At 41.5% G+C, this 16571-nt stretch overlaps 1 protein-coding gene and 13 non-coding genes across 14 annotated transcripts in view; all 14 read right to left on the bottom strand.

Annotated features, from left to right (window-relative positions):
- Positions 1–933: 933 nt before the first annotated feature.
- Positions 934–1073, bottom strand: LOC141285606 (U4 spliceosomal RNA). The gene has a single exon (XR_012338730.1). It is a non-coding gene; the product is annotated as a U4 spliceosomal RNA (small nuclear RNA).
- Positions 1074–2571: 1498 nt separating this feature from the next.
- On the bottom strand, positions 2572–2643 carry trnae-uuc (transfer RNA glutamic acid (anticodon UUC)). Its single transcript has one exon. It is a non-coding gene; the product is annotated as a tRNA-Glu (tRNA).
- A 6508-nt stretch (positions 2644–9151) lies between these two features.
- trnat-ugu (transfer RNA threonine (anticodon UGU)) lies at positions 9152–9225 on the bottom strand. The gene has a single exon. It is a non-coding gene; the product is annotated as a tRNA-Thr (tRNA).
- A 428-nt stretch (positions 9226–9653) lies between these two features.
- Positions 9654–9727, bottom strand: trnap-cgg (transfer RNA proline (anticodon CGG)). The gene has a single exon. It is a non-coding gene; the product is annotated as a tRNA-Pro (tRNA).
- Positions 9728–9882: 155 nt separating this feature from the next.
- Positions 9883–9972, bottom strand: trnar-ucu (transfer RNA arginine (anticodon UCU)). The gene is given in 2 exon segments: positions 9883–9918; positions 9936–9972. It is a non-coding gene; the product is annotated as a tRNA-Arg (tRNA).
- A 201-nt stretch (positions 9973–10173) lies between these two features.
- trnat-agu (transfer RNA threonine (anticodon AGU)) lies at positions 10174–10247 on the bottom strand. The gene has a single exon. It is a non-coding gene; the product is annotated as a tRNA-Thr (tRNA).
- A 541-nt stretch (positions 10248–10788) lies between these two features.
- On the bottom strand, positions 10789–10862 carry trnat-ugu (transfer RNA threonine (anticodon UGU)). The gene has a single exon. It is a non-coding gene; the product is annotated as a tRNA-Thr (tRNA).
- A 426-nt stretch (positions 10863–11288) lies between these two features.
- Positions 11289–11362, bottom strand: trnat-cgu (transfer RNA threonine (anticodon CGU)). The gene has a single exon. It is a non-coding gene; the product is annotated as a tRNA-Thr (tRNA).
- A 155-nt stretch (positions 11363–11517) lies between these two features.
- Positions 11518–11607, bottom strand: trnar-ucu (transfer RNA arginine (anticodon UCU)). Its single transcript is given in 2 exon segments — positions 11518–11553; positions 11571–11607. It is a non-coding gene; the product is annotated as a tRNA-Arg (tRNA).
- Positions 11608–12073: 466 nt separating this feature from the next.
- On the bottom strand, positions 12074–12147 carry trnat-cgu (transfer RNA threonine (anticodon CGU)). The gene has a single exon. It is a non-coding gene; the product is annotated as a tRNA-Thr (tRNA).
- A 155-nt stretch (positions 12148–12302) lies between these two features.
- Positions 12303–12392, bottom strand: trnar-ucu (transfer RNA arginine (anticodon UCU)). The gene is given in 2 exon segments: positions 12303–12338; positions 12356–12392. It is a non-coding gene; the product is annotated as a tRNA-Arg (tRNA).
- Positions 12393–12593: 201 nt separating this feature from the next.
- Positions 12594–12667, bottom strand: trnat-agu (transfer RNA threonine (anticodon AGU)). Its single transcript has one exon. It is a non-coding gene; the product is annotated as a tRNA-Thr (tRNA).
- A 542-nt stretch (positions 12668–13209) lies between these two features.
- trnat-agu (transfer RNA threonine (anticodon AGU)) lies at positions 13210–13283 on the bottom strand. The gene has a single exon. It is a non-coding gene; the product is annotated as a tRNA-Thr (tRNA).
- A 1853-nt stretch (positions 13284–15136) lies between these two features.
- The window catches only part of LOC141284452 (uncharacterized), a 256898-nt gene continuing 255463 nt past the window's right edge, over positions 15137–16571 (bottom strand). Inside the window, exon 7 of the mRNA XM_073817423.1 lies at positions 15137–16545. Coding sequence (XP_073673524.1) covers positions 15928–16545 — 618 coding nt within the window. The 3' untranslated portion in view covers positions 15137–15927. The remainder of the gene's footprint in view (positions 16546–16571) is intronic.

The following is a 16571-nucleotide window of genomic DNA, read 5'->3' as shown; positions in this document are numbered from 1 at the left end:
GGTGTGTAAAAGACGGCTCATTCACTATTCCCTCTGTGCTCAAAACAGCCTGCTGAAAGCACGGCAGCAGCAGCAGCTGAAAAGGTCCGCAGCATGGCCTATCTCGGTCAGCAAGGGGACGGGGTGGCCGAGTGGTTAAGGCGATGGACTGCTAATCCATTGTGCTCTGTGCAATGGTTGGAATCCCATTCTTGTCGTTCGGTTCCTTTAGCACTGGACCTTAATCCGGGTCCTGGGGACCCCATGCTAAACTTTTTGTGTGTCCTCCTTATCTAACACACTCAGTTCAGTTCTTTGAGTTCTCTACTAATGAACTGATGATCTGAATCAGGAGTGCTAAATAAAAGATGTCACGTAAAATGACGAGGTGGCCGAGTGGTTAAGGCGATGGACTGCTAATCCATTGTGCTCTGCACGCGTGGGTTCCAATCCCATCCTCGTCGTTCGGCTCCTTTAGCAGTAATCCTCGGTCCTGGGGACCCCACTCTGCGCTTTTTGTGTCTTCCTTATCTGACACACTCAGTTCAGTTCACTGAGTGCTCTACTAATGAGCTGATGGTCTGAATCGGGAGTGTTAAATAAAAGGACCACGGAAAGTGACGAGGTGGTCGAGTGGTTAAGGCGATGCAAGGCTAATCCGTTGTGCTAGGCACACCTTGGTTTGTGTGGGTTTGAATCCCGTCCTCTTCATTTGATGATTTAGCACCACTGAGAGCCCACCAGAACAGACAGGGCCAACCTGTTTACGATGGGTAGCGGTGAGCTGTGATTGTGCTGTAGTTTAATGATACCTGCAGCGAAGTCTTGAGAGCATATTGACAAAACAACAGATCTTCTGGCTCCGGCACGCTATGATCTGTAGACACCTCTTTGACGAGGACCAACAACCAGCCACTCCAACAAAACGAAGCAAAACTTTGTTTTTCAAGAAGCGTCCAGAGAGACCGGCAAAAACTGTCGAAGCTGACTGTATTTCAAATCATCCCGATGGGATATCGGGGAAAGTTTACAACCAGCAATGATCACACCTCAGATAAACCACACAAGCTACAACATTGCCTCTGCGATAGAATACCGGTGACGGTCGTGACCTTTTCTTGCAGCTACGTGGATGTGATCCGACAAGGTGATAGCAAGCTGAATGAGCCCCAGAGACAGATCATCAGTGAAGACCTCTTCACCTAGACGGCCATCGACGCAAGACTGTGAAAACCAGATCCTCTCCAATCTGACACTGTGGCAACATGGAACTTTTGCATCTACATTAATATTAGTCTGTTTGTTCTTATTCTGAGGTCACCGTAGCCGCCAAATCCATTCTGTATTCCGATTAGATGGTCACTGCAGTCCCCCGGATCCAGTCCGTACCAAGAGCAGATGGTGGATCAGCACCTTCAGCCGAATGTCAGCGGATACCATGTCAACTAGATGAGCCCCAGAGACAGATCATCAGTAAAGAATGAATCCACATGCCACAGCAAACTCGAGCTGGTGAAAATGTTCACCAAACACCCGCCGCTGACTTCTTTTAAAAGAAGCCAGCTTATTGAAGGTGCACAGGATAAACGCCCTGAGAAAGCTGTGCCTCGCAACGCTAAGAATGGCATAGGCGTTAGTGGACACCTGACGCGCGTGCAGAACACCGGCATTTCACACGTCCCTGGGCGGGCTCGAACCACCAACCTTTCGGTTAACAGCCGAACGCGCTAACCGATTGCGCCAAAGCTGGGGAACAATAGTCTGTTAAGGGGGGGAAGAAAGGGGAGAAGGGGGAAAAGAGAAAAAGAAAGAAAAGAGAGAGAGAAAAGAAAAAAATTAGGAGAAAAGAAGTGAAAGGGAATTTTATCTCTTTGTCCTTTAAAGCAATGTTTTTGGAGTGTATATTTACAATAAATTATCTGAAAAAAAAAATGTTTTCTCTACTTTCCTGTACATTTATATGGGAGTAAGGATGATCACAAGCTTCCCAGTTCATATTACAGTGTTGCCATACATTGAAGTGTTTACTGAATGCTTTATTTATCAGTAATTATCACATAAATGATGTCCAAATGAATGAAATCATTTTTGAAATGACAAATTAATATTTTATAAGATTTATATTACTGATTATTGATATTGATAAGTTTTTGCACTTTAAATATATTTCGGCTGTAGTTATGTTCTAAAACTTACATATATTACATATCAGATTTTGCAGGAGCACTCTGAGCGCCTGAAGTTGAAAAAAAAAATCAACTCTGAGCGGAAAAATGCCCAACCTCAGCTCTACCAGCTGAGCTATCGAAGGCACGGATCTGTGAGGTCCCAACCTCGGCCTACTATGTTTCTGCAGCTCGACTGCTGGCCAAAAAATGAATTTCGACGCAGAAAGACGTGCAAACCATTTTGAAGAGGCAAGCAAAGAGGAGCCGCCTTCCAATACCGGGAGTCGAACCCGGGCACGCCTGGGTGAAAACCAGGAATCCTGACTGGTAGCAAAAAGGAGCCCGCCTTCCCATACCGGGAGTCGAACCCGGGCTGCCTGGGTGAAAACCAGGAATCCTGACTGGTAGCAAAAAGGAGCCCGCCTTCCCATACCGGGAGTCGAACCCGGGCTGCCTGGGTGAAAACCAGGAATCCTGACCACTAGACCATATGGAAACTGGTCAGTGAAAGCCTTGTCTGTGTAAAAAAAAAAAAAGATTTTAAACTGCATTACGCAAAAATTTGGATTAGGCGGCGATCACACCGAACGCGTTTTTGCCGTTGGAGGCGCCTCTTTTGAATGGTTTTCTGGTGGCAGTGTGCGTTCTGCACGCTGTTTATGCGCCACTGGCGCCTCACGTTTTTGCAGGAGCGCTCTGAGCGCCTGAAGTTGAAAAAAAAAAATCAACTCTGAGCGGAAAAATGCCCAACGTCATTCGCGTTCTTTTCCATTGTCCAATCGATTGAATGGAGAGGCGGGTCTTCTGTTGTGGTGACGAAAGTTTACCGTTGCTTAAAGTAATTACTTAACAACACTCTGAAACACCCCCCAACTTTCACTGTAAAACACCTGTGACAAAATCTCACTGACAGAAAACCTTTGCGTAGAGGCCATTTTCGACTGAGAGAGCAATTCAATTGACAGTGGTTCTCGCAATACTACAGGTATGGTTGTGTTAGTTTTTTTTGTTTTTTTTTATTATACTTAACATATAAAATTATAGTGTATATTATAAAATCATAGCAAGCAAGGAGTCGAACCTAGAATCTTCTGATCCGTAGTCAGACGCGTTATCCATTTTTTTTTTTTTTATTACGAAATTTCAAACATTAAAAATACAATAAAAGTAAAAGTTTTTCATAAACAAAACATTTTCACTGCACATTCCTTATACATACATTCAGAATTCCAGAATCTTCTGTCAGTTTCCACATCAAATCTTTTAAGGCACAACAAACGTGGGAAGAAAAAAAAAAAAAACTGTTATTGTAAACCCAAATAATTTAATCAGAAAATAAATACAATCATTTTCACATTTAATCGTTTTCACGTTCTGGCAGCGTCCACAAAAGATCCTTTAAAACTTGATAAACTTGAAGTGTAAAGACATGATAAAATTCATTCAATCTGTTTTCACATTTAAAATACCCATGCAGTGTTTTAATGTACAGTTCTGTTTTTCTTTTAAACAAAGTCCAAACATCTAAAACCACTTTTTCTTTTTTAGCCACATTTCTTCTTTCCCATATTGCACTTTTCATTAAACTTATCCATAAGTTTATTAACTTTTTGTTTTTTCCCTTCTTTTCCCATCCAAACATCATCACTCTGTCCCATTCCATTACATTTTCGTCCCACCCCTCTGTCAAACCTTTAACCACTTCTTTACATTTCTTTAAAAATCCCTCCAATTCTTTACAGTATAAAAACATGTGTAAAATCCATTCCACTTCTTTTTGGCACACTTTACAAACAGCAGTTTGTTCTCTTTCAATCTTATATAAAACAGAGTCAGTGAAAATCACTTTATGTCTAAACATTCCAACTTTATCTCCACACATTTCCCTCTCATGTTTCTCCATATACATTCTTTCTTTAAATCTTTGAATTTTCTTTCCCAGTACTTATTTACAATCGGTTCTTTAAACAAATCATCTCTAAAAACAGCATATAAGATCCTGACAGTACAATCTTTAAACACATGCAGATTTTCCCCCACTCTTACAGAAATGTTTTTGTCTTTTGAGTCTTCTTCTGCATTGTTAACTCTTTCAATCCATTCTTTAGGTATTGCATTCTTTATATCTTCATACTTATTTTCTAATTCCTGTACATTGTATTCTTCCTTTGCTTCCTCCATCGTGTCCACAATATATTGTGTACTTAAAAAACCTTCTTTAAATTCATATAAGACATCTCTTATTTTTGTGATACCTACTCCCATCCATTTCCTAAAAAACAGTTCTTTCCCTTGTTTTAAAACGTTTTGATTTAAAAACAAAGGTTGGTTTAAAATTGCTTCTCTTCCGCGTGGTTCATACTCAATTTTCGATAAAAACTTTCCCCATGCGCTAAACATTTCTCGGTAAAAATTTGGTAGTCCTTCAGTCATCCACATTTTAGTTTTCATCCACAATACGTCGTCTCCCATTTTAAAATCCCCACATTTGTTCAAAAAGTATTTCATTGTTTTCTTCCATTCTGTTTTATTCTCTTCGTTTAAGTATTTTTTTAAAGCAGAAGCAGAAATTTTTTCTTAAAGCATTTTTCCGCTGCTCCACGTCCATTAAATACAAACCTCCCTTTTCCACCTCTCCTAGAATCGTATTATATGCAATTCTTGGCGGTTTTCCGTCCCATAAAAAATTCATAACACATTTCTTCAGCCTCTTTTCAATCCACACCGGTATATCAGTAACATATAAAACATACCATACTTTAGATATCATTAAGAAATTCCATATTAAAACCTTTCCCTTCAAGTTTAGTGCTCTCATTTTCCAAAAGTTTAGCCTCCGCTCTATCTCCATTATCAGCTGGTCCCACATTTCGTCTCTTGTTTTCTTTTCATTTTTCCCCATTAAAATTCCTAAAATCTTCATTTCCTCCACTTCTTTAAAATCAAAACAATCTGTTACAACCATAGCTTTGCCAAATCTCATATACACTGTCTTATCCTCGTTTACTTTACTTCCTGATCCTCTACAGTATTCATTCAAAGCTTTCATGACCTCTTTAACACTTTCCTTCGTTTTAACTATAATTGTCGTGTCATCAGCATATTGAAAGATTTTCCCCTCTACCTCTTTATTTTCGATTTCTATTCCTATTATTCCTTTCTTCTGTTTTATTAATAGTGGTTCTGCCACGAGTGAATACAATAGAGCCGAAAGCGGACACCCTTGTCTAATCGATTTTGTAATTTTAAAACAATCTGTTAAAAAAAACATTACATTTAATCTTTGTTAACGCACCTTTATATAAAATCTCAATCCATTTAGAAAAAATCCCTCCAAAACCAAATTCCCTTAAAACATCAAATAAATACTCATGCTCAACCCTATCAAAAGCCTTTTCAAAATCCACACTAATTATATACCCCTCTTCTTTCTTTTCTTTCATGTACCATATCATATCCCTTATACTCATTGTTATATCCGCAATGTCTCTTCCTTTGACTCCATACGCTTGGTTTGTCGTAATTATACTCGGTATTACTCCCCATTAATCTGTTTGCTAAAACCTTTGCTAAAATTTTAAGATCTGTGTTTAGCATCGTAATAGGTCTAAAAAAATTTTAATCTACTTTTTCCCCTTTTCTTTTATATATCAATTTCATTAACCCCATCCCTGTTTTTTCATTAATTTCTTTTTTTTTTATCTCTTTAAAAACCCCATTTAAAATCATTGTTAAAACCCTCCCTTAAAACATACATAAAACTCAGCTCCCAATCCATCTATTCCTGAGCTTTTCCTTTTATTCAGTTCTCCTATTGCTCTTTCGATCTCCTCTTCTCTAATTTCTTGATCACACTCTTCTTTATCTTTCTCGTTTACTTTCGTTTTTATCAGCTTTAACAGTTTCTCTTCTTCCTCTTTTTCTACTCCTCTTGCACTAAACAAATCCTCATAGAAATACCTTATTTCCTCTAAGATCTTATCATTTGCTTCTACAATTTCTCCATTTTTCCCCTTATTTCTTTTATTGTTTCAGCTTTTCCTCTCTTTTTTTCCAAATCAGAAAAAACTTTGTGCATTTTTCTCCCTCTACCACATATTTTGCTTTGCTCCTAAGCCTCGCTCCTTCAAATTTATTTTCTTCTATTTCTTTCCATTTCTCTTCCATTTCTTTTATCTTTTCTATATCTTTGATATCCTTTTTCAATTCCGTTTCCATACTCTCTTTTATTTCTCTTTCTTTGAACCTTTTACACTTCTGTGTTAAACTACAATATTTTATAGAGAACTTTTTTATTAGAAATTTTACGTTTTCCCCCGCTATATTCTTTTATCCTCTTTATACAATTTGTTTTCCATTTCCTTCTCTATAATTTCTTTAACTCTCAATACATAACCTTCATCTTTTAAAATCTGTGTATTTAAAATCCAAACTCCCGGTCCTTGTTGCGTTTTACCCCCGTCCAAGCAAAAAAATAAAAACTTATGGTCACTGAAACTGGTTTCCTCGTACTTAATCTTTTCGATAAGATTCTCCATTCTTCTTTTGCATAAAATAAAGTCGATTATAGTTTGGCATACAAAATTCCCTACTATTTGTCTCCTTGAAAATCCTTTTTTTCTTTCATTTCTTTCTCTCCAAACATCTATTATATTATTTTCTTCCATTAGAATTTTTAATTCATTCCTCCCCATATCTCCTTTAAAAACCATTCCTTCTGCCATATCTTGTTTACTAAAAACAGTATTAAAATCTCCCATCATTATTATTTCCTTGTACTTGTTTACAATATTTCTTAAAACATAAAAAAACTCTTTTTTTTCTTTTCCTTCTCCAGGTGCATGTACATTTACTAAACACAAAATTTTCCCCTCATATTTCATCTCTATCATTAAACATTTACCTATTGAATCCTTATACACAATTTTACTTTCTTTAAACACATCATCCTTCATTAAAAAAGCAACACCTCTCCCAGATCTCCCATCTCCATTGTTATATAAAACTCCTCCATCCCACCTCTTCTTAATATCAAACATCACATTTTGATTCCAGTTTGTTTCTTGTAAGGCAATAATATCTTGGTATTTGCATTTTTCTTGTACTCTCGTAAATTTACCCATATCCATCAGTCCTCTTGCATTAAAACTAACACAATTTAAAACCATTAAAAGATAAAAGAAAAATAAATAAATTAAATCACTTAAAAAAACCATATCATTAGTCCATTTCACTTGCCTCTTTTAATACTTCATATCTGTTCTTCCCTAACTCTTTGTTCATAAGACTTTTCCTTATTCCTTCTAAGTTTGGTTTTACCTTGAGTTTACGCCTTCTTCTATTTGTGATCGCTGTTCTTTTCTCTTTTCCTTCACATGTACTGTTTGAGTCCTCTTTTCCTTCCTTCACTTTTTCCAGTCTTTCAGATGAATCCACTTGTTCCAGTAGTCCTTCCTCCTGCTCCGTTTGCTCTGAATTTCCTTTATCCTCTTTATTTTGGATCTCCTTTAACTGTTCATTGTTTTCTTGTTCCTCCATCATACTCTCTGTGTTCCCATCAGTAGTTCTTTTATCTTCAATCTCTGTCACCCCTTGTAAATTATCATCGCTTGGTTTTTCCATCTCTATCGGCTCTCCATAACTTTCGTTTATTTCCTCTCCCTCCTCACTCCGTTCTGGCACAGCGTCATCTTCCCCCACCGACGCGTTGTCTCGTTCATGCACCTGCCCGTTCATATGAGTCACGTCTTGCTCAAACCAGCATTCGCATTTAGTTAAAACTTTTTGGCAATCCGGGCATCTCACCGCGTTACACTCTCTCGCAAAATGTCCTCTCTCCTCACATTTATAGCACTTAAAGTCAGGGCAGTCTTTCATGATATGTTCAGGGCTCATACACAGCCGACAGGTTTTAATCTGATGGCTGTGCATCACCCTGAAATACTGAAACCCTTCAGCTGTATCTAGCTTTGTGCTATATGGGAGAGAGGCAACCTCCTTAGGAAAACGAGACTTAATAAATCTCGTTCCATCTTCAATGGTCGTGCCCGGATACACTCGTCTTTTGATGCCCGAAATAGGGGTAACTCCCCACCCTTCCAATTTTTCTAAAATCTCTCGATCGTCTATATAAACAGGCAGGTGCATGAACGAAACAACATAGTCTCTATTTTAGAGCCTTTTAACTTCACACATCGTGTCCTTGATTTTTAATCCTTCCACCAACGCCTCCACGTCTTCCACGTTTTCTACAGTCACTTCATATTCTTTGTTTTGCTTTGGTCTTACCGCTAAAATGTTTCCTTTTCCAATCCTTTCCGTCACTGCTTTTATGATGTCCTCCGCCCTCGCGTTCACATTCGAAATATCCACACTCACTGTAGCTTCTTTTAAATAATCCATCTTTGTCCTGTTAATCCTTTTATGACCATCCATTGTATTCCCGTCTCGTCGTCTTATTTCAGATCCGTGTCCGTCAACCTCTCGCGTTCCTCCAGCCGTATCCATGTCTGTTACCGTGCGTCCGTCCGCCATTATGCACCCAAACGAAAACAAACAAACGAAAAAAAAAGTGCTTAAACACACAAAAACAAAAATAAAACGTTCCCCCCCAACAGCATATGCTGTAGGGAGGAAAAAATTAGAAAAAAAATGTAAAGACTTTACAAATAACACTTATAACGCCAAAACAAAACAAAAATTAACACAAAATGGAGGAGAGCCTTCCTCTCCCTACTGCAGCCAAACACTTCCTGGTAACTCACTATCGCCCTCTGGGGTCCAATGCACTGTCCATTGCGCCACAGAGCCGTTCAATATGCCAGGCTGGGCCACTGAGGGCTTTTCTTACAGATTTGTGCCTATCCAGCTCAGCCGAGTGGCACGCTGTGTGGGCAGAAAGACAGGTCCTCAGGTCTTTGCACAATTGAGGCACGGTTCAAAAATATACAGTGTAGTTGGGGTCTCCCATCCAACAGTGAGGCCAGAGACAGCCACCGGTGGAAAGGCACCGCTGGGATTCGAACCCAGGATCTCCTGTTTACAAGACAGGCGCTTTGACCAGCTAAGCCACGGCGCCACCTCGGTTGGATCCGTTAGCCTGGGATGCTATCCTTCAAAAGCAGGTGAGAGGGTAGTGTTGCAAGAGAAACCGCCCGCTAACCTCGAGCTTCTCTGTGTCCCCATTCGCCGTCCGTTTTTTGGTAAAGCACGAGCTCGGCGGTATTGTGGCGCGCAACCAAAGGCATCGCTGGGATTCGGACGCAGGATCTCCTGTTTACTAGACTAGCCTGGCAGCACGTTCGCCCTCCGGGAGGGCGACTCAGACGATTCAGGCTTCCAGAGAACAGGCCAAGGGTTGGCTGACCGTGCGCTGGACAGCTTTAAGGCGTTTGCCGACAACTGAGTCTGGGCGGTTTGCAAAATTACCCACTCGCTGCCCTAGCTATCCCTGTTTCCGGGTCGCTTTCGGAAAAGCTTGCGCTTGCTGGACTGCAAAGCCGCACAAGGCACCGCTGGGATTTGAACCCAGGATCTCCTGTTTCCGAGACAGGCGCTTTAACCAACTAAGCCACGGCGCCAAACCGCATGCAAGGCTGTCGGGAGGGTGACTCAGAGGATCAAAACATCCAGAGGCGGGCCAGGTGCTGGTCCACTTAAAAGAGAATGTCTACAAATTTCTACTGCCTGGGGGCAACACTGCACAGTATGAGAGTTACTAGAAAGCCAAAAGCCACGACTCTGGTGGGACTCGAACCCACAACCTTTGAATGGCCTCGTCTGGCAGTCTAGAAGTCCAATGCGCTATCCATTGCACCACAGAGCCCATAAGGGGGTAGCAAGCAGAGCCACGTGAAGGTTGACCTTTCGGGTCTGTGGCCGTCCAACGGTAAGAGAGCGCAGGCTCTCTCTGCAGGAAGGACAGGCCCTAGCGTCTCTGCACAATTGCGGTGTCGTTTGAAAGGCAGAGGCACTGTAAGGGCCTCAGGTCCAAGGGAGAGCAAAAAGATCCAACCTGTCGTTTGCAAGGCTCCGCTGGGATTCGAACCCAGGACCTCCTGTTTACTAGACAGGCGCTTTAACCAACTAAGCCACGGCGCCACTCCTCTTGTTAGGCGTGGGGAGGGCGGCTCAGAGGATGCATGAATCAACACTTCGAACATCCTGCTGCCTCCACTTGATGCAAGACAGTGATTGCCATTCCTCAATGAATTGGTTCTTGGGCATGTTTTGTTACCTTTTAAATATGATTGACTTTTTTTTAATCAATGTACGCTGAGAACAGGAGGCCTCAAAATGGTTTCTGCTGTGCGAGGGCAACACTGTGCAGTATGGGCTTAACAAAATGGCAAAAAGCGTGACTCTGGTGAGACTCAAAACCACAACCTTTGAATGGCCTCATCTGGAATTCTAGAAGTCCAATGCACTGTCCATTGCGCCACAGAGCCGTTCAATATGCCAGGCTGGGCCACTGAGGGCTTTTCTTACAGATTTGTGCCTATCCAGCTCAGCCGAGTGGCACGCTGTGTGGGCAGAAAGACCGGTCCTCAGGTCTTTGCACAATTGAGGCACGGTTCAAAAATATACAGTGTAGTTGGGGTCTCCCATCCAACAGTGAGGCCAGAGACAGCCACCGGTGGAAAGGCACCGCTGGGATTTGAACCCAGGATCTCCTGTTTACAAAACAGGCACTTTGACCAGCTAAGCCACGGCGCCACCTCGATTGGATCCGTTAGCCTGGGATGCTATCCTTCAAAAGCAGGTGAGAGGGTAGTGTTGCAAGAGAAACCGCCCGCTAACCTCGAGCTTCTCTGTCCCCATTCGCCGTCCGTTTTTTGGTAAAGCACGAGCTCGGCGGTATTGTGGCGCGCAACCAAAGGCATCGCTGGGATTCGGACGCAGGATCTCCTGTTTACTAGACTAGCCTGGCAGCACGTTCGCCCTCCGGGAGGGCGACTCAGACGATCCAGGCTTCCAGAGAACAGGCCAAGGGTTGGCTGACCGTGCGCTGGACAGCTTTAAGGCGTTTGCCGACAACTGAGTCTGGGCGGTTTGCAAAATTACCCACTCGCTGCCCTAGCTATCCCTGTTTCCGGGTCGCTTTCGGACAAGCTTGCGCTTGCTGGACTGCAAAGCCGCACAAGGCACCGCTGGGATTTGAACCCAGGATCTCCTGTTTACGAGACAGGCGCTTTAACCAACTAAGCCACGGCGCCAAACCGCATGCAAGGCTGTCGGGAGGGTGACTCAGAGGATCAAAACATCCAGAGGCGGGCCAGGTGCTGGTCCGCTTAAAAGAGAATGTCTACAAATTTCTACTGCCTGGGGGCAACACTGCACAGTATGAGAGTTACTAGAAAGCCAAAAGCCACGACTCTGGTGGGACTCGAACCCACAACCTTTGAATGGCCTCGTCTGGCAGTCTAGAAGTCCAATGCGCTATCCATTGCGCCACAGAGCCCATAAGGGGGTAGCAAGCAGAGCCGCGTGAAGGCTGACCTTTCGGGTCTGTGGCCGTCCAACGGTAAGAGAGCGCAGGCTCTCTCTGCAGGAAGGACAGGCCCTAGGGTCTCTGCACAATTGCGGTGTCGTTTGAAAGGCAGAGGCACTGTAAGGGCCTCAGGTCCAAGGGAGAGCAAAAAGACCCAACCTGTCGTTTGCAAGGCTCCGCTGGGATTCGGACGCAGGATCTCCTGTTTACTAGACTAGCCTGGCAGCACGTTCGCCCTCCGGGAGGGCGACTCAGACGATCCAGGCTTCCAGAGAACAGGCCAAGGGTTGGCTGACCGTGCGCTGGACAGCTTTAAGGCGTTTGCCGACAACTGAGTCTGGGCGGTTTGCAAAATTACCCACTCGCTGCCCTAGCTATCCCTGTTTCCGGGTCGCTTTCGGACAAGCTTGCGCTTGCTGGACTGCAAAGCCGCACAAGGCACCGCTGGGATTTGAACCCAGGATCTCCTGTTTACGAGACAGGCGCTTTAACCAACTAAGCCACGGCGCCAAACCGCATGCAAGGCTGTCGGGAGGGTGACTCAGAGGATCAAAACATCCAGAGGCGGGCCAGGTGCTGGTCCGCTTAAAAGAGAATGTCTACAAATTTCTACTGCCTGGGGGCAACACTGCACAGTATGAGAGTTACTAGAAAGCCAAAAGCCACGACTCTGGTGGGACTCGAACCCACAACCTTTGAATGGCCTCGTCTGGCAGTCTAGAAGTCCAATGCGCTATCCATTGCGCCACAGAGCCCACAAGGGGGTAGCAAGCAGAGCCGCGTGAAGGCTGACCTTTCGGGTCTGTGGCCGTCCAACGGTAAGAGAGCGCAGGCTCTCTCTGCAGGAAGGACAGGCCCTAGGGTCTCTGCACAATTGCGGTGTCGTTTGAAAGGCAGAGGCACTGTAAGGGCCTCAGGTCCAAGGGAGAGCAAAAAGACCCAACCTGTCGTTTGCAAGGCTCCGCTGGGATTCGAACCCAGGATCTCCTGTTTACTAGAAAGGCACTTTAACCAACTAAGCCACGGCGCCACTCCTCTTGTTAGGCGTGGGGAGGGCGGCTCAGAGGATGCATGAATCAACACTTCGAACATCCTGCTGCCTCCACTTGATGCAAGACAGTGATTGCCATACCTCAATGAATTGGTTCTTGGGCATGTTTTGTTACCTTTTAAATATGATTGACTTTTTTTTTAATCAATGTACGCTGAGAACAGGAGGCCTCAAAATGGTTTCTGCTGTGCGAGGGCAACACTGTGCAGTATGGGCTTAACAAAATGGCAAAAAGCGTGACTCTGGTGAGACTCAAAACCACAATCTTTGAACGGCATCATCTGGAATTCTAGAAGTCCAATGCACTATCCATTGCGCCACAGAGCCGGTCAATATGCCAGGCTGGGCCACTGAGGGCTTTTCTTACAGATTTGTGCCTATCCAGCTCAGCCGAGTGGCACGCTGTGTGGGCAGAAAGACAGGTCCTCAGGTCTTTGCACAATTGAGGCACGGTTCAAAAATATACAGCGTAGTTGGGGTCTCCCATCCAACAGTGAGGCCAGAGACAGCCACCGGTGGAAAGGCACCACTGGGATTCGAACCCAGAATCTCCTGTTCACTAGACAGGTGCTTTGACCAACTAAGCCACGGCGCCAACCCGCATGTTAGGCGTGGGGAGGGCTGCTCAGAGTATCAAATCAGCATATTAGATTTCTGAAGGATCGCATGACACTGAAACCTAGAAAAATAATGATGCTGATTATTTAGCTTTGCATCACAGAAATGAATTATTTTTAAAATTATATTAAAACAGAAAACATTGTTATAATGACATTTCACAAAACCACTTTATTTTTGTATTTTTATCGCATAAAGGCAGATTTGATAAGAATAACAGACATTTGATCAATACTGTAATTGATTCTTTTTGCTTCATAATTTTTTTTTTATCTGCTATAAAATCTTAAAATATGGTCCACCCAAAAAGTTCAAATTCTTTTATCTCTCTCGTGTTATTCCAAACCTTAATGGCTTTGTTACTTTTTGTATTCTTTCTATATTTTAAATATGACATATTATGAATTAAATTTTAGTTTTTACCATGCACTTCATCATCTATCAATCTTATTTGATTCTGGTGAGCCACACATTTTAAATGTAAAATGCATTGGTTTAGGTTGGCTGGTTCAGGATGGGCCAATGAACTTGGAAGCTATTCTGGTGGTAAACAAAAGTGGAGAGAAAGAGAACTTGACACAGCCTGATAAATGAAAACCAGACAACAAGCACAACTGTGAACTGTGTGGCACCCTCTCAAATGATGAATGTGATTTTATTCAGATTTGACTATTAAGCAAAACGTTGCATTTGTAATGCATTGTATTTAGATATTTCGTATCTAATAGTGTTATATTAAGACTAAATTTATGGCAAGAAAATCTGATGTGAAGATTCATAAACTACAGATCAACTATCAAAACAAACCTATGCCCTTGTGTGATGATTCAGCAAAACATTTAATAATAGGCTGTTATTTACAGTCGCAGATTCCAAGGATGAATATGATGCAAGACACCAAGTTCCTGTCTTGGATTTGTACTGAAATGCAGCCCATATTTCATGTTTTTTTTTTCTGGCATGACAAGGCCCTTGAAGAGCTTCACCTCAACATTCAGGTAATCTTTACCTGTCTGAAGGCTGTCATCAGACGTGGCCACTGCAAGCTCAACTCCCCATCTGTGATATACTGTTGAGGTATATTATATATTAGACAACATATTAATTCGCTTCACTGGAAATCATTTTAAAATGTCAAGTAAATGATGACAATTTTCATTTTTGGTGAACTATCCTTTCATCAGTTTCTTTAATTTGAAATAAAGTTTCTGAGCTAGCTTGAGATTAAATGTGGGTCATGTTCTTTGAAGTTATATAGTTCTCCACTGTAGTCTTCAAGCTTTGCACATGTAGCTCTTCAAAGTTAGCCTGAAGTTGTTAATCAACACATGCACATAGTTTCACAAAAAATGCATACAAATTCTCATTAGATCACATTGCACATACACAACTAGTGCATCTAAAAAAAAAATAGAATATCATGAAAAAGTTCTATATTTGTTGCAATTTAATTCAAAAAAGCAAACTTTTTTTATTCTAGATTCATTGCACACAAACTGAAATGTTGCTAGATATTTTTTGATGTATTATTCTGATGCCTGGGCTTCAAAAACGCCTCAGCAGTGCCACAGGATTATTGCCTCCATGTCACGCCGCATTGAAGCAGTAATTTGTGTAAAAGGAGCCCCAACCAATTATTAAGTGAATAATTAAATCTACTTCAGAGATCTTGAACATTTCTGTTTTGTATATCTTTTTGATCTTTGGAAAAAATATTCAAATTTTTTGAGGGACTGATTTTTTGTATATATATTTTTAGGTTGTATCAATCTGAATTAAAACTAAAAAAAAAAAACCTCTTGAAATATTTCAGTTTGTTTGCAATGAATCTAGAATATAAGAAAGTTTCCTTTGAATAATTAAATTACAAAAAATAAAGAACTTTTCCATGAATTTCTAATTTTTTGAGACACTTGTACACATGCAAACAGAAAACATATTTAAAATGCATAAAAAAGTAAAAATAAATAAATAAAAATCACAGGAAAAGGTTATATAAAATACATTTTCACTACTAGTGTTTATCCAGTTATGGCCAGCTACATTATTACCTTATTAGACATTATAAACTCACATCCCACACAGAATATGTTGTCTTTTTTGCTATTGTCATCACACACTGAACTGCCTAAGTCTGATTGGGACCATGGGTCTCCAAATATGAAGACCAGCCTAATAGGTCAACAATGGGGTCATGGGCAAAATCAGTCTCAAATGCCCTTGAATAAAAACAAAACCATTCACAACAGAACTTTCAAATCTGTGGACTCAACCAAAATAAATGACCCAATGTTCAAATGTTGGACTTACATTTAATACATTTTATCTTCATGAGCCGCAGGGTGTAATTTGGATTTGTCTGTGCATGTGTTGTTTTACTTTTAAAGGTTTGGTGCCCATCCACTTCGATTATATGACTGACAGACTGCACCGGTTTTAGTCAAAAATCTTTGTTTGTGTTCTGCTGAAGAAACAAAGTCACCTACATCTTAGATGCCCTGGGGGTAAGCAGATAAACATCAAATTTTCATTTCTGGGTGAACTATCCCTTTAACATAATTCCATAGCTGTAGATGTGTGAAGAAATGAGAAGAGGGTAATCCAATGAATCACTCTGTTGTCTAAACATGATTTTGCAAATGGTTTTTCAGGTCATTTTGATATATGAAACTCTCCTCACAATGAAGACACTTGTAAGGTCTCTCTCCTGTGTGTATTCTCATGTGAACTTTTAGGTTTCCTTTAACCGTGAATCTCTTTCCACACTGAGGGCAGGTGAAAGGTTTTTCTCCAGTGTGAACTCTCATGTGATTCTCAAGGTTTGCTTTGTGTGTAAAACTCTTTCCACAGTGATGACACATTAAAGGCTTTTCTCCAATGTGACTTTTAACATGATCCTTAAGGTGATTCATGTCTGTGAAACTCTTTTCACATTGATGACATTTAAAACCGTTCTCTCTTGAATGAATCCTCATGTGATTATTAAGGCTTAAATTATTTCTGAAACACTTTCCACACTGATTGCATGTGAACGGGTTCTCTCCAGTGTGACTTCTAATGTGAATCTTAAGGTTTCCTTTAACCGTGAAACTCTTTCCACACTGAGGACAGATGTAAGGTTTCTCTCCGGTGTGAATTCTCATGTGGATATTAAGGCTTTCTCTGTATGAGAAACATTTTCCACATTGATCACATGTGAAAGGCTTCTCTCCAGTGTGAACTCTCATGTGAATCTTGAGCTTTTCTTTTTGATTCCAGGTTTTTC

This window comes from Garra rufa, chromosome 14 (assembly GCF_049309525.1).
Source record: "Garra rufa chromosome 14, GarRuf1.0, whole genome shotgun sequence".
In the NCBI taxonomy this organism is placed as follows: Eukaryota; Metazoa; Chordata; class Actinopteri; order Cypriniformes; family Cyprinidae; genus Garra; species Garra rufa.
Note: the sequence above shows the minus strand (reverse complement) of the source record. Positions and strands in the feature narration are given on the sequence as shown.